This window comes from Somniosus microcephalus, chromosome 28, assembly GCF_052327205.1.
Source record: "Somniosus microcephalus isolate GS21.2 chromosome 28, FLI_Smic_1.0, whole genome shotgun sequence".
Taxonomy (NCBI): domain Eukaryota; kingdom Metazoa; phylum Chordata; class Chondrichthyes; order Squaliformes; family Somniosidae; genus Somniosus; species Somniosus microcephalus.
Window position 1 is genome coordinate 35,043,920 of NC_141014.1, and position 16,830 is coordinate 35,060,749.

Below are 16,830 nucleotides of genomic sequence, written 5' to 3' on the forward strand. Positions count from 1 at the left end.
CTCCAGGGACACCAATACTGCACACAGGAAAATCAAATCCAATGCCAGGGTCATCAGTTCTCATAATTTTCTGGATTAGTCTGAAGAATAAAATATAATGTGCTCAGTAACCATCTTTATTGTTTAGAATTAGTGCTCAGTAACCATCTTTTCTCCTCAGAATTAGGGACACATGCGAGAACTGAACTCCAGTATTGGACAGCACCAGCTGTAACAGGTGTGTTTATACTGCCCGACAATATTTTTCATGCATCATTTAAAGGAGGGTTAAATGAAAGAGGAAAGTCTATTTGCATGAAGAATCCTTTGGTTAAAACAAAGAGATTCTCCATACAAATGGTCCCCAATATTAATCTAGCTCTTCTCCTACAAAGTTGCAGAAGCTACCCCACATCCCTTTTCAGGTAGAAATCTGGATATCTCCACTTACTGCTCTACAATTGCCCAACAGGAGGTGGAACACCCCGATGATGGGCCAACATCTGCAAATCTCACCCTTCCTACCACTAGACACAAACCTACTACCACTAGAAGCATCAGGTAAGGAAATCAGCAGCTATAGAGATTAAACTTGAAGCAACTCAATGCAACTCAAATGTGCAACTGTCAAAGTTAGTGGACGTTTGGTTTAACTTGGTGTTCGGTTAAACAAAACAGGATCAAATCATCTCTCACCAGCAGGACAGCTATTACTATGGGAGGGGAAGGGTAGAGGAAAGGAAAGGGAATTCTAAGCTGATTTACTTTCTCAGTCATTAGCATGTCACTGTACTTTAAACCCAAGCAAGTATACTGACTAGTTTGAAACCGAGACCTCACAAAGCTAGATTTTGATTCCCATTCCGCTGCGCAAATCTTTCACTGACGCAAAGCACCAACTTTTAAAATTGATAGGTGCAGATCCCAAAGACAGGAATAAGAGACAAGGCCACTGAGTTTCTTTACCCCAGGGTTCTAAGCCCCAACAACCTTGCAGCAAAGAGCCTGCACCCCCTCTCTCTCGAGCTTGTTCTTCCCTGCACCACCTCTATTGTGTTGTGTAGCCTCACCTTTCTCTTAACTGCACCCCATTAGCAAATCCGTTAGATCTATATATACTGTATTTTAATCACTCTCTCCTCTCACTGTGGTGATGTATTGTGAGTTCTTACCCATCATACAAACCCATATACCAACCATACAATGAGATGTAAGGGGAGCATTAGCATCAGCTGCAAGCCAGCAGTGGCATTTGCCATCAGAATGGTGGCTGCAGTGACAATAGAAATAACACAGAATTAATATACCCCAGCTTGCAAACACGGTGTACAATTCACAAACAAACTATTTTCTTTAAAAATAAAACACAAACACTGGGGCCCCCTTCACAAGATGGTTTCATCCTCGTTTAAAAACCAAACAGGTTAGAATTTAATTTTTTTTTTTTTTTATAAACTTCATGATGGAAAATCTCTCCAGTGCAGTAAAACCTGTGCTACGCAGTCAACCCTGAAGGAACCAAATTCCAGCACCATTTATTTTTAGCATATGCAGACTCGGCATATAATTACAAAGCAGCAAAAAGTATCACGTGGCCAGAACCTGTTTCAAATGCTGACTATGAATTTAAAGATAGCTAGTTAGTCTGACGGAGAATGGTCTTAAAATTGCAGCTTGTGACCATACACGCGCAGGTGGCTGCTTAACTCAAGTCCTACTGAATGGAATTCAAAAGAAGCTTTTGATCGTTTTAAAAACCTGGCATTTTAATCAAGAATGCCAGGCCAATAGTTTTCAGTGCAAGTGTCATCTATTGCATTTTTAAAAAAGGTACAGATGGGGGAGGTTTCTCAAAACCTTTTCAGCCGTGAAAAGGGCCCAATGACGCAAGAAAAGTCTCTTTTTTTAAAATATAAAAGAAAAAGACTCAAGATGCCCCGCGCTGCTAAAAACTTGTCAGGAGTATTAATTGGCAGCAAGGAACTGCCCTCATCAGTCTTTGCTCTCCACTCGGATCATTTCCAACAGTGAAGTTAAGGTGCACAAGACTTGAATACCTGGACTGATTCACGAGGACAAGTACATCCTCAATTTAAATAAAAAGGAAAATGATTTCCTTTAGTGCTGCTGTTTCACTCGCGAAGGGCCACTGGCGCGAGCCCATCCCACCAGGGAAGGAAGGCAGCAACGGTCAGTAAATAAAAGGAAGAATATTCTCACAAACTTCCCCAATAAATGTTAACTCAACGTAATTTAAACACTGCATTTTAAAGCAGCCAGGTACGAGTTACCATTTCAGTTGTCTAATTCACACCCTGGCACAGGTCCAGTACTGGATTCCCAGATTCACTTCAAAAATGGGAAACCACAGGGTTAGAATGCCTAGCCCAGTGCTGCAGTGACCTGTGCCCTCGGGATTTACTGATACACAGCAGCCTGCAGTGGCACTGAGCAGTGCTTGTACCCATCCTGAATATTCTTTTTTTTAAAACTAGTCTTATGGTGCAAAAAAAAAGGACATGATTCCAGCTGCTTAATCCAACACAAAATTAAAGTAATCTTCAGTCATTAAGCAGGAACTGTGAAGCAAGTCCTCGCTTGGATAGTGAGAGTCAAATATAAAATCATTATCAACATTTTAATGCACTACCTTAGCACTTCCAAGATATCAGAAGCTGTAGTATACTTACCATGCATCCATCACTACACAGTAAGAACCCTGAAATAGCCCCCTACAGACCAGCAGCAATGCCAGTTCTAAAATAATGGCCTTTTAAAAAGCACCCCGGAGTAAATACAGTTGAGTCTTGATAAACAACAACAGGTCCAAGCATAACTGACAAGAATAATTGCCACTCCCGATGCAAGTGCTAAATTAGGCACGACCCCAGATTTCAGTCGTGGCATTTCTTGGTTCGAGTCTACGTCTATCAGGATTCAGCTGCAATCACCCATTATAGAAACCTGCTCCCAACCTTCTAAGGATGACCTTTCAATCTTTTAGCAATGGTGATATGTTTTTGCACCATGCATGTTCCACTATATGATCAAGAGTGGTTTGTGAACTGCTGTCGCAAAATGCAGTGACAGGCTGATTCGTCTCCTCTTCGGGGGATAAGTGTCAAGTACCCAGGGAGGAAGAAAACAGGAAAAGTGCCAAATAGGTGTTTTCCCCTCGAGATAGAACTTCTTCTAGCTCATTTACAAACAAGTCCCACAGTATACATAAATAATTAGGATTATGGAAATCAAATGGTTTGGGCTTAAATATTCTACCGTCCCAAAAGCTGCTTTTTTTTTGGATGCCGACCAGAAAATGCCCAGACATACAACACTGCTCAATACTCTCTGGTCCACCTGGGTAACCAAACAGCGTTATTTTTTAATGGTCAGTTCTCTAGTCCTGTACTAACCAACAAAACAACCAACTTGCCTCAGGCTTAGCATGGTTTTCAATGGTCTCACTAAACACAGGCCAACTTTCACCACTAATAACTTGGTACAAAGTGATGCTCACAGGCATCACCATATCAAGGCATTATTTTGGTGGGACTGATTTGATACCATGTGCCTTGGCCACTCTAACTACTAATTGTTCATCCTCAAGCAGCTCGTATACAGGCAGGTTTGGAGACTGAAGACTATAACTGCTCTAGGAAATTAGTCAAACCCTTCAATCAATGTGAAGTCAAAGTTGATTTGAACATCTTGTGGATAGCTCTATCTATATTTGTTAAGATATTCAAACCCCCAATATGAAAGTTGAGAGCACCAAGTACCAGGAATCCTCGTCACCCAAACTCACTTGCTATGGAATCAACCCCTCAGCCAGGCCAGTAGTTTACACAATAACTAAGTGTCCTAAACTCAAGGGAAATCAGGCTCGCCCCAGTCTAGAACGCACCTCCCGTCACCCCAAAAGAGGCACCAGTCAGCTGTGTGCAATCCTGCCGCACAATACAGCACAGAAGGAGGCCAATCGGCCCATCAAGTCTGTGCCAGCTCTTTCGAAGAGCAACCCAGTCAGTCCCATTCCCCCGCTCTTTCCCCATAATCCTCCAATTTTTTCTCCTTCAAGTATTTATCCAATTCCCTTTTGAAGGCTACTATTATTGAATCTGCATCCACCCATGTGCTATTCTATGATTCTAAGACTGGTGCACCATAGTAAGATGACACTAAAAAAAAAATTGGTTTGAAGTCAAGAATTAGGCAAAGTAGCTACACTAAGAAACCTAGAGCTTTTTTTAAAATCAACATATGGACATACTGGATTGGGTTAAATGCCTTGTGAGCTGTGCACTTCATTCCAGAAATCTTTCAAATATAGTCCTGAAGACTCGTAGTACATACAGGTCGACACAAAAAAAAAGGAACTTTTGAGAAGTCGCCGTGTATCTCTCTGGGACCCCAACCTGGAGCAGATCCCAGTAAATATAAATTTTGATCCAGTCAGAGAAAACACTTGCCATGCAAATGAAATTAGAGGCTCAAGTCTGCACTCAGCAAGCTGCGTAATATTGCACAGCAAGACTGCGCTACATACGGCAGCTACTGAGCTGAAACTATTCGCCATCCAAAACCCCTCCACCCCATGAGCACACAAATTACTTACAGTGCATGTCTCGCTCATGCTCATATTCGATGAAAGCGTAACCACGGGGCTTTCCGGTCCGTTTGTTATACACCATGTAGATCTTGAGAAGGTGGGTGGGGGGGAGAAAGGAACGAAAATGGCACATCAAGGACTGAACAACAGAAGTCACATAATACAAAACAATTCGCTGCCAACAATAACCAGTCTGCTTGATCACCCAGGTCCCAATCTAAACATTTTCAACAGCTCAACCCTTTACTCCCTGCTAAATCGGGAATTATTCTAATCCTGTTTAACTGTGTATTAATGTACTGAGTGCAAGTTTAAATTATAATCAACTGAAAATACTCAAGTCTCCAAAGGGCATGGTACGGAAATTGGTTTTAATGAAAAGAATTTACCGCCATTTACACAGGAGCTACTCTACAGCCCAAGTGGACCCTAGCTGGAACTGCAATATTCTGCTATACAGTGCACGGTACAATAATACTTTGCTGATACTACCAAAGACAGTGTCTGTGCCACAGATGGTAGTGCAGTCACATAGTGCTTTTTGAGCATCAAAATTATTGCTCCTACTGCTCTGGGTTCGTCCAAGGCCAGATGATGTTACTAATACACTGCATTTAACTATTGCCTAAACCCACATCTTACACATTTTCCTTACATCAATTCCAGACAAAATATTGCAAAAAAAAATTGAAGAATGGATGAAACTTGGACTTTGCAAAAATCGTTTCGCTGTCTACATATCACTGCCGTGTAACTGCGGACGTTTACAAAGGTTCATAATGTTTACTGACGGTTTGGATCCATTTGTTAAAATCTCAGTAACAGCGATGATAGTCATCTCTAGGTGTATACACTTTCAAATTAAAGGGAAAAAATCAGCAAATGTTGGAAATCGGAAATAAAAGCAGAACATGAAAAGACACAGCCTGTCAATCAGCAACTGTGAAGATCAATGATCCCGACCATGGATCTTGCGCCCAAAATGTTAACCTGCCATTTCTCTTTACAGGTGCAGACTGGCCCGTCGTGCATTTCCAGCTTTTCTGGTTTTATAGGAGTCAATTGGACTTATTTGAAAGCCACATCCCGAGCAGGAGTAAGTTTTGTCCCCATCAAAAAGAATTTATTTACTTATGTGCTGTGCTTCTATCCTGTTCTGGGGTCTCGTCCCACTTTCATGGCTGTCAGGACATATGCAACATGCAGATTTTAAAAGAACCACAAGGTTAGCGTTCTTTTATTCCGCACTAATGCCATAAATTGAAACCAATTCTTATATCATGAGATGCTTACCCTTTTAATGGGGCCATAGACCTCAAATTCACGCCTCAGCTTGGACTCTGTTGTATCATAGTTCTGTAGTGAAGAGGAAACATGAAGAGCCAATGATTTACACATGTAAAACAAAACTCAAGACTTAGCAAAAATGGTTCGGAAAAATATATGTTGCTTCCAGTGGGAAATTTACTGATTAAAAAATGAGCATAGGTTCGTATCAGATGGAAACCACTAGTCAGTCCACCAGAGTAGATGCTTCCCTACTCCTCCACTGGTCTCAGTCCAGCAGCTGTCCTGCCATGTGTCTCCCAACAACCCAAATCCACTCTCCAAGGCCAACTCCAGTTATTCAATACTTAAGGCTGCCTTGAGAATAAAGTAGCAACTTAACCTTAAGAATATAATATCGAACATAGGACAATTAGCCAAGATGTTAATGATTTTTTTTTTTTTTTTAAAAGATAAATTGGGCAACAACAGGCCACAAAAATTACTTTTCAAAAAGATTTAATGGAAAGAATGAAAGATGTTTAACACCCACCATCACACTAGCATGATAAAATAAAAACTGAGGCGCACACGCCTTATTTACTGGCAGTGTTGTATATACTGTAAATATAATAAACAGAATTAAAAGTTTACAGTTACAACTCTACCGAACACTTTAAACTGCTCTCTTATGAAACAAGCCGCAAGGCATGTTGTACAACGGTTTCTGGAACTTAAAAGCACCCGAGGCAGTCGGGTGACCCCTTTCTAACATGTGGAACAAGACACCCCTCAGTTACTTGCACAACACATGCAGAAATTGCATACCCTACTGGATTTCCCCCCTGAAATAGTCGTCTTCTCCCGTTGCACTCACCCAGGATATTCTGAACAAAAACAACACTTTAAAAGACACTGCGTCAGGGACAATAGCAAGTGGACTGACTACAAGCTGCACAACAGAGGCTTCTGGAGTGATGCACCTGCCCATACACACTGGGTGAAAGTAAATCAGAGTACAGGCACCTCACTAAACTGGTGCCCCTTTTACCAACATTTTCTTTCAGCGGAGGGCCAAATACAAAATGAAAACTTACCACCCTGGCAACAAACAGTGTCTTGAAAGCATCGCCCTGTGCATTTGGATCATTGTGAGGATCCCCTGCAGACCAGAAGAAAAGTTAACTTTCAATTGGTGCAGTCTCCATCATAGTTCACATTTGGCATTTACTATTCCGAGGCTCTAGAATTCCCTCCATTAACCTCTCCCCCTCTCTCTCCTCTTGTAAGAGGCTCCTTAAAACCTACCTCCTTTAACCAAGCTTTTGGTCACCTGTTGTAATATCTCACGTGGATCGGTGTTTGACAATGTTCCTGTGAAGCGCCTTGGGGCGTTTTACGTTAAAGGCGCTACATAAATGGAAGTTATTGTTAACAGCAACCAAGTTCAACTGTTCATGTATTACATTTAATTATTTTATCTTAAATTGTAATCTGGCAAATACATACTGTATGAAGACACGTAAATGCTGGATTCCCCAGAATACATCGTATCTTAACGCACTACAGCCAGTTTTTGGTTTACATGCCCAAAAGTATCTGCAACCAATCAGCTATTGCATAATTTTGTTTTGTTTTAGGGGTGTAAAATGAGTGCGCGTCCCCAGGGGTGGGAAGACAGGTCTCCTATTTCTAATTAAGCGATCCCCTTCTAAAAAGCTTGTATGATGCCTGGTGAGGACAGGATCAACCGTGGCTATTACTGGTTCAATACCCACTGTTAGTGTATGCCTTGCCAGCCTCGGCTTTAATTAGGTCTAACATTCAATTCGACAGCCCCTTCAGTAAACTTACACATTTTAAGCTCATTTTCAACTTCCTGTTGTCTTCTCTCGATCTTCTCGCGTCTCTGCAAAAGGAAAATCACAACATTCGCTATCACACAGGGGAAAGTCAGGTAATCACCAGAATCACCAGGTAACCCGCAGGCATTCCAGGAGTAGAATATGCGTTAAAGAACTTCCAATATCATGTGTTCTGCACCTGGGCGCGATAATATTTGAAGTAAGTTCAGTCAATAGCGCCCTCATAGAACAACAGGCGAGGACACCACCTGGTGTACCACGAAGATACACAGGTAAGTTTAAACTCTAATTGTATGCTGAATTAGCCGAGTTGTATCGGACAACAGCCAGGTTGCTTCGGTTAGCAGGCGGGAAAGGAAGACAGAAATTAGAAGGGCTTTCTACCCAGTAATTACGACTGAAAAGTCGATGCGTAGACAATGCTCGAGAACAGGAACAGGCTCAGTGGTGATGACCCGGAACAAAATCACATGCAGTGAATGTCTAGACGGGCCACATACGTACCCCCACACACAGGGCGATGAAAAGCTTGCCGCTTCATGGACCCATATCCCTAAAGCAGTTTCCCCCCCCAAATCAGGAAATGAGGGGAGAACATAGACAAGCAAAATAACATCAATGAAAGAAAAATAGTAATAGAGGCCCTTAAAGAATTACAGCAACATAAAGATATTTTCCACAATGCCCTTTCAAAATGCAAAAGCCACCCTCTCTTACTGGACTTAACCCCGGCATCAATTTCTCACCTTTCTTTCCATACGCTCCTCTCGCGTCTCAGCTCTTGTCGGAGGCGGGGCATCTCGGGGGTCCTACATAGCGGGAAAAAAACAGCAATCAAAAATTCAGAACGAGAGATGCAGGATTCCCCTTCATTAAATCCAGGAGACTCACTGGTCTTAACTTTTCCTGGATAGTGGCGAGATGGTTACAAACCGTAGCACCAACACATTTCATAATGACCGAGACAGCGTGCTGCAGAGTACAAGCAGCACCGTGACTACATTGCGACACAATCATACACGAGAATGAATGATCACTGTGAAAATGCATCCCATTAGCAGCAGTCTTGCTCAATTGTGATTATTTTCCTGCTGTAGCATTAATATAATTGCAAATTTATCAAATAGTACAAACCCACATCTACAAGAAACATCAGCCACCTTCTCCGCTCTCCCCAACGGAAAATGAACAAGTAAGACTTCATTGTATTAGAAGACCACTTCAAACTAAGACTCAAAAGTGAGGTTTGTGTCGTTTTATTTTTGAGTTCTCCCTGTGTCCTGGCCAACAGTCATCCCTCAATCAACACCACACAGTTTAATTGATCGTTTATTTCTTGCTGTGCACAAACTGGCTGCTATATTTCCCAAGGTCTCAATTGGCTGTGAATCACTTTGGGATGCCCCAATCAGATCTCTGTACAAATATCTGAGCCACAAGAGATGAACCTGGCCTCATCGCTGTCTATCCACAGAACAAATGGAATGAGTGTGGTTACAGGTCTTTCATGACAACGTCAGCATCTTTGAGGTGCAATCTTCACGGGAAATCCAGTTATACAAGCACAAACGCATTAATAATAATGTTAAATATATCAGTGTTCCCTTTCGAGGCAAAGTAAGGAATTCCAGTTTTGAAGTTCTGGAAAAGAATGAATGAACATTCACGTCTGCGAGAAGAATGAGTTAGGCAGAGGAGACCGCATGAAGTTTTGATTTCAGCAAAATGGAAGGAAGAACATGTAGAATTTAGGAGCACGAAGAGAAAATTCAAAACACTAAATGATTACAAGATAAATTTCTGAAAACAAGAGTGAGTAATTCTGCAAAATAACATCCTGGGGCTTGCCTGGTCACCCATGTGAGCTTGGGGAGACATTTTCAAGAGGATTCCTGAATTAGCTACAAGGGTTTGTTTTTGCCTCTACCAAGAGATTTTTTTTAAAATTTGTTCATGGGATGTGGGCATCGCTGGCAAGGCCAGCATTTATTGCCCATCCCCAGTTGCTCCTCGAGAAGGTGGTGAGTCGCCTTCTTGAACCGCTGCAGTCCGTGTGGTGACGGTGCTCCCACAGTGCTGTTAGGGAGGGAGTTCCAGGATACTGACCCAGCGACGATGAAGGATCAGCGATATACTTCCAAGTCAGGATGGTGTGTGACTTGGAGGTAAATTTGGAGGTGGTGGTGTTCCCATGCGCCTGCTGCCCTTGTCCTTCTAGGTGGAAGAGGTCGCGGGTTTGGGAGGTGCTGCCGAAGAAGCCTTGGCGAGTTGCTGCAGTGCTTCTTTGACCTTATGTTGGAGGGAAGGTCATTGATGAAGCAGCTGAAGATAGTTGGGTCGAGGACACTGCCCTGAGGAACTCCTGCAGCGATGTCCTGGGGCTGTGATGATTGACCTCCAACCACCACAACCATCTTCCTTTGTGCTAGGTGTGACTCCAGCCAGTGGAAAGTGCCCCCCTCCCCCGATTCCCATTGACTTCAGTTTTACTAGGGCGCCTTGATGCCACACTCGGTCAAGTGCTGCCTTGATGTCAAGGGCAGTCACTCTCACCTCTGGAATTCAGCTCCTTTGTCCATGTTTGGACCAAGGCTGTAATGAAGTCTGGGGCCAAGTGGTCCTAGCGGAACTCAAACTTGGCATCAGTGAGCAGGTTATTAGTGTGTAAGTGCCGCTTGATAGCACTGTTGACGATACCTTCCAACACTTTGCTGATGATTGAGAGTAGACTAAGGGGTAATTGGCCGGATTGGATTTGTCCTGCTTTTTGTGGACAGGACATACCTGGGCAGTTTCCCACATTGTTGGATATATGCCAGTGTTGTAGCTGTAATGGAACAGCTTGGCTAGTGGCGCGGCTAGTTCTGGAGCACACGTCTTCAGTACGACAGCTGGGATGTTGTCGGAGCCCACAGCCCTTGCTGCTTCCAGTGCGCTCAGACATTTCTTGAGATCATGTGGAGTGAATCGAATTGGCTGAAGACTAGCTTCTGTGATGGTGGAGGCTTCAGGTGGAGGCTGATATGGATCATCCACTCGGCACTTCTGACTGAAGATGGTTGCAAACGCTTCAGCCTTCTCTCACGTGCTAGGCTCCACCATCATTGAGGATGGGGATATTCATGGCGCCTCCTCCTCCTCTTGTTAGTTGTTTAATGGTCCACCACCATTCACAACTGGATGTGGCAGGACTGCAGAGCTCCGATCTGATCCGTTGATTGTGGGATCGCTTAGCCCTGTCTATAGCATGCTGCAGCTTCCCCGGGTTGGCACCTCATTTTTAGGTACACCTGGTGCTGCTCCTGGCGTGCTCTTCTGCACTCCTTATTGAAACCAGGGTTAGTCACCTGGCTTGATGGTAACGGTAGAGTGAGGGATATGCCAGGCCATGAGGTTACAGATTGTGGTAGAATACAATTCTGCTGCTGCTGATGGATGCCCAGTTTTGAGCTGCTAGATCTGTTCTGAATCTATCCCATTTAGCACGGTGGTAGTGCCACACAACACGATGGCGGTGTCCTCAGTGTGAAGATGGGACTTCGTCTCCACAAAGACTGTGCGGTAGTCACCGCTGCCAATGCTGTCATGGACAGATGCATCTGTGACAGGTAGATTGGTGAGGACGAAGTCGTAGGTTTTTCCCTCGTGTTGGTTCTCTCACCACCTGTCGCAGGCCCAGACTGGCAGCGATGTCCTTCAGGACTCGGCCAGTAGTGGTGCTACCGAGCCACTCTTGGTGATGGACATTGAAGTCCTCCACCCAGAGTGCATTCTGTGCTCTTGCTACTCTCAATGCTTCTTCCGTATTTGTAAGGAAATGGTGTTAAGGAAATTGATGGGACTGAAGGCCGATAAATCCCCAGGGCCTGATAATCTACATCCTAGGGTACTTAAGGAAGTGGCCCTAGAAATAGTAGATGCATTGCTGGTCATCTTCCAACATTCGATGGAATCTGGAACAGTACCCATGGATTGGAGGGTAGCTAATGTTACCACACTATTCAAAAAAGGTGGTAGGGAGAAAACGGGGAATTACAGACCGGTAAGCCTGACATCGGTAGTGGGGAAAATGCTAGAGTCCATTATAAAGGATGTAATAGCTGAGCACTTGGAAAACAGTGACAGGATCGGACAAAGTCAACATGGAATTACAAAAAGTAAATTGTGCTTGACTAATCTACTGGAATTTTGTGAGGATGTTAACTGGTAAAATAGATAAGGGAGAACCAGTGGATGTGGTGTATTTGGGCTTTCAGAAGGCTTTCGATAAGGTCCCGCATAAGAGGTTAGCGTGTAAAGTTAAGGCACATGGGATTGGGGGCAAGGTATTGACTTGGATAGAGAACTGGTTGGCAGACAGAAAGCAAAGAGTTGGAATTAACTGGTCTTTTTCCGAGTGGCAGGCAGTGACTAGTGGGGTACCGCAGGGATCGGTCCTTGGACCCCAGCTATTCACAATATATATTAATGATCTGGGCGAGGGAACTAGATGTAATATCTCCAAGTTTGCAGACGACACAAAGCTGGGTGGGCGTGTGTGCTGTGAGGAGGATGCCGAGAAACTCCAGGGTGATTTGGACAGGTTGGGTGATTGGGCAGAAGCATGGATGATGCAATATGCAATTTGAAGCCGGGTTCGAATCCGGCCTCGGGCGACTGTGTGTGTGGAGTTTGCACATTCTCCCTGTGTTTGCGTGGGTTTCCTCCGGGTGCTCCGGTTTCCTCCCACAGTCCAAAGATGTGCGGGTTAGGTTGATTGGCCATGATAAAAATTGGCCCTTAGTGTTAGGGGGGATTAAATACGTGGGGTTACGGGGATAGGGCTTGGGTGGGATGGCTGTCGGTGTAGGGACCGGGTGCTAGGGTTTGGATGATCAACCATGATCTCATTGAATGGCGGAGCAGGCTCGAAGGGCCGAATGGCCTACTCCTGCTCCTATCTTCTATGTTTCTATGTTTAATATAACGTGGATAAATGTGAGGTTATCCACTTTGGTGGCAAAAACAGGAAGGCAGATTATTATCTAAATGGCAATAGATTGGGAAAAGGGGAAGTACAACGAGACCTGGGTGTCCTTGTGCACCAGTCGCTGAAGGTAAGCATGCAGGTGCAGCAGGCGGTTAAGAAGGCAAATGGCATGTTGGCCTTCGTAGTGAGAGGCTTCGAGTACAGGAACAAGGATGTCTTGCTGCAGTTGTACAGGGCCTTGGTGAGACCACATCTTGAGTATTGTGTGTAGTTTTGGTCGTCTTATCTGAGGAAGGATGTTCTTGCCATGGAAGGAGTTCAGCGAAGATTCACCAGGCTGATACCTGGGATGGCAGGTATGACGTATGAGGAGAGATTGGGCTGATTGGGCTTGTACTCGCTGGAGTTTAGAAGAACGAGAGGGGATCTCATTGAAACTTATAAAATTCTGACAGGACTAGACAGACTAGATGCAGGAAGGATGTTCCCGATGGTCGGGGAGTCCAGAACCAGGGGTCACAGTCTAAGGATAAGGGGTAAGCCATTTAGGACAGAGATGAGGAGGAATTTCTTCACCCAGAGAGTGGTGAACCTGTGGAATTCTCTACCACAGAAGGCAGTAGAGGCCAATTCATTAAATATATTCAAGAAGGAGTTGGATATATTTCTTAAGGCTAAAGGGATCAAGGGGTATGGGGAGAATGCAGGGACCGGGTACTGAATTTGGATGATCAGCCATGATCACATTGAATGGCGGAGCAGGCTCGAGGGGCCGAATGGCCTACTCCTGCTCCTATCTTCTATGTTTCTATGTGGTGTTCAACATGGAGGAGTACTGATTCATCAGCTGAGGGAGGGCGCTAGGTGGTAATCAGCAGGTTTCCTTGCCCATGCTTGACCTGAAGCCATGAGACTTCATGGGGTCTGGAGTCAATGTTGAGGACTCCCAGGGCCACTCCTTCCCGACGGTATACCACTGTGCCGCCGCCACCCCTGGTGGGTCTATCCTGCCGGTGGGACAGGACATCCCCAGGGATGGTGATGGAGGAGTGTGGGACATTGGCTGAAAGGTATGATTCTGTGAGTATGACTATGTCAGGCTGTCGCTTGACTAGTCTGTGGCACAGCTCTCCCAATTTTGGCACAAGTCCCCAGATGTTGGTGAGGAGGACTTTGCAGGGTTGACTGGGCTGGGTGTGCCGTTGTTGTGTCCGTAGCCAGTGCCGAGGTCGATGCCAGGTGGTCCTTCCAGTTTTATTTTTATTATTGTGTTTCGTAGCGGTTTGGAACCACTGAGTGGCTTGCTAGGCCATTTCAGAGGGCAGTTAAGAGTCAACCACATTGCCGTGGGTCTGGAGTCACATATCGGCCAGACCGGGTAAGGACGGCAGATTTCCTTCCCTAAAGGACATTCGTGAACCAGATGGCTTTTTACAACAATCCAATAGTTTCACGGTCACCATTACTGATACTCGCTTTTTATTCCAGATTTATTTAATTAATTGAATTTAAATTCCCTTGCTGCTGTGGTGGGATTTGAACTCACGTCTCTGGATCATTAGTCCAGTAACATTACCACTATGCTATTAGAGAGGAAACGATGTATGGGCCATGAGGTCCTTTGTACTAGGCAGTTAGACACACTGCAGCAAATATCAGACGCAAGAGGAATCAACCACCAAGCAATCTTTTCCATGACAGATACAACAATTAAAATCAGATATCGATGATATTCAGATACCTATTTATGTTTACCCATATACACAAGAAAAATAGAGAACGATGGGAAATGAGGAAGCAAATTGAGAATAAGATGGAGAATCACACATCAAAAGGTCAGATCAAACAGGATTGTGTAAGGTGAGCATGGTCAGGTACATAGAGACACTGACCATGGGCACAAGAAATATTCAATATCCTATCACGTATTGGAAACATCTCAAAGCTTTCAGCAGGTGAATTTTGCTGAAGTAATTGGTATGCGGCCAATTTGGGCGGGGGAGAGGAATGGGGTGTATACAGGTTTATAAGTAGGGGTCATGCCCGGGGCCTTAGCTCCCTCCAACCAACACCCCCCAAAAGCCATCATGTAACCCCCCTCAAAATCCAATATATAACCCCCATAATTCATAAATCTGCCATAAAATCCATCCTATCACCCCTAAAATCTATTATAACCCCCAAATCCACATTAATCATATAATAATAATTCAACTTTGTCATTGTACAATGCACAAGTACATGAACAACGAAATGTGATCTTGCAAGCTCCCCTACAACCCCCCAAATCCAGCACATTAATCATATCTCCAATCCCATATATAACCCCCAAATCCATCACATTAATCATATACCCCCCAAATCCATCCTACAACCCCCAATCCAATATATAACTCCCAAATCCATACTGCAACCCCCTCAATCCAATACATAACCCCCAAATCCATCACATTAAGCATATCCTGCCATAATCCATCCTACAACCCCCCAAACCAATATAACCCCCAAATCTATCACACAACCCCCAAACCCAACACATTAATCATATCCCTCCCAAATCCAACCTACAACCCCCAATCCAATATATAACCCCCAAATCCATCATACACATTCCAAATCCATCACATTAATCATATCCTCCCCATAATTCATCCTACAACCCCCCCAATCCAATATATAATCCCCAAACCCATCACATTAATCATATCCCCCTAAATCCATCCTACAACCCCCAATCCAATATATAACCCCAAATCCACATTAATCATATCCCTCCTTAAATCCATCCTACAACCCCCCAAACCTATAACCCCCAAACCCATCATACAAATCCTAAATCCATCACTATCCCCCCAAACCAATATATAACCCCCAAATCTATCACATTAATCATATCCCTTCTTAAATCCATCCTACAACCCCCAATCCAATATATGACCACCCAATCCATCATACAAATCCTAAATCCATCACATTAATCATATCCCTCCTTAAATCTATCCTACAACCCCCCAATCCTATAACCCCCAAATCTATCACACAACCACCCAACCCATCACATTAAGCATATCCCCCCTAAATCCATCCAATAACCCCCCAATCCAATATATAACCACCCCATTAAGTATATCCTACCATAATCCATCCTATAATCCCCCAATCCAATATATAACCCTAAATCCACCACATTAATCATATCACCCCCTTAAATCAATTATATAAACCGCTTAAAGCCAGTATATAGGCCCCCTTCAAAATCCACCTTCACCCCTCCCCCCACAGGGGTTGCACTGAGGCCTAGTTCTCCCTCCGCTCCCCTCACAACCCCCCACTGCCCCCAGTCGCTCCACTCACCTCGAACTCGGGCACGAAGCCGGCGATGCCCGAGTAGGGCTGGTTGTGGTGCTTCTCATGCGGCAGCTTCTCGAGCGGCGGCAGGTAGGGCACCGGGTCCCGCGGCGCGAACAACGCCAGCAGGTTGGGCGGCAGGAACTGAGTCATGGCGGAGCTGGCGGGTGGGTGCGAACCCCCTCTCCTCCACTAACACGACCACCCACCACCAACACCGACTTCGGAGGGGGGGAAACCGGTTAAAAAAAATAATAAAGAACAACTAGCGAGTAGCGCTAACTACGATAACCAGCGCTGACGAGCTGAGGCTCCGCGCGCCGCGCCGCCAGACCCAGAGAGCAAAACAAAATGGCCGCCGCGCCCCCCTCACGCTGCTCTGGCTGCTCTCCGTATCCATCCGCCCCCCTTCACCCACAATCCGCCGAGCAAACAAACGACGACCGTAAACACTCGCTTTATTTTTAATAACCCGTTACTTTATTGCACAAGTCGCTTCGGCCTCGTTACAAGTTTTCTTTTCCCTATTTTTTTATATATGGGTATTGGATCTATTTTTCCAGGGCGGCGGGATACCGCTCTCCTTTTATTTCGAAACAACGATGGTCCGGGGTGGGTGGGGAGGCGGAGCCTGACCGCAGATCCCGCCTTTGACGTCGCCTGATTGGCCCGCAGGTCACAAACACCCGCCCTTGCCGCTCGCCGATTGGACGAAGCTTTGACGGAGGGGTCTGCCCGTGATCTGATTGGTTCTTTTGCCCGTCCGTTACCCGAGCCGGCTAGCTAATTGGTCC

At 44.8% G+C, this 16,830-nt stretch overlaps 1 protein-coding gene across 1 annotated transcript in view; it reads right to left on the reverse strand.

The window, feature by feature from the left end:
- Positions 1 to 16,382, reverse strand: part of snrnp70 (small nuclear ribonucleoprotein 70 (U1)) — a 28,221-nt gene extending 11,839 nt beyond the window's left edge. Inside the window, exons 1-6 of the mRNA XM_085969780.1 lie at positions 16,043 to 16,382; positions 8,466 to 8,528; positions 7,709 to 7,763; positions 6,952 to 7,016; positions 5,882 to 5,944; positions 4,595 to 4,676 (exon numbers count right to left, since the gene is read on the reverse strand). Of these exons, the coding sequence (XP_085825906.1) occupies positions 4,595 to 4,676; positions 5,882 to 5,944; positions 6,952 to 7,016; positions 7,709 to 7,763; positions 8,466 to 8,528; positions 16,043 to 16,189 (475 nt within the window). The 5' untranslated portion in view covers positions 16,190 to 16,382. The remainder of the gene's footprint in view (positions 1 to 4,594; positions 4,677 to 5,881; positions 5,945 to 6,951; positions 7,017 to 7,708; positions 7,764 to 8,465; positions 8,529 to 16,042) is intronic.
- Positions 16,383 to 16,830: the final 448 nt, after the last annotated feature.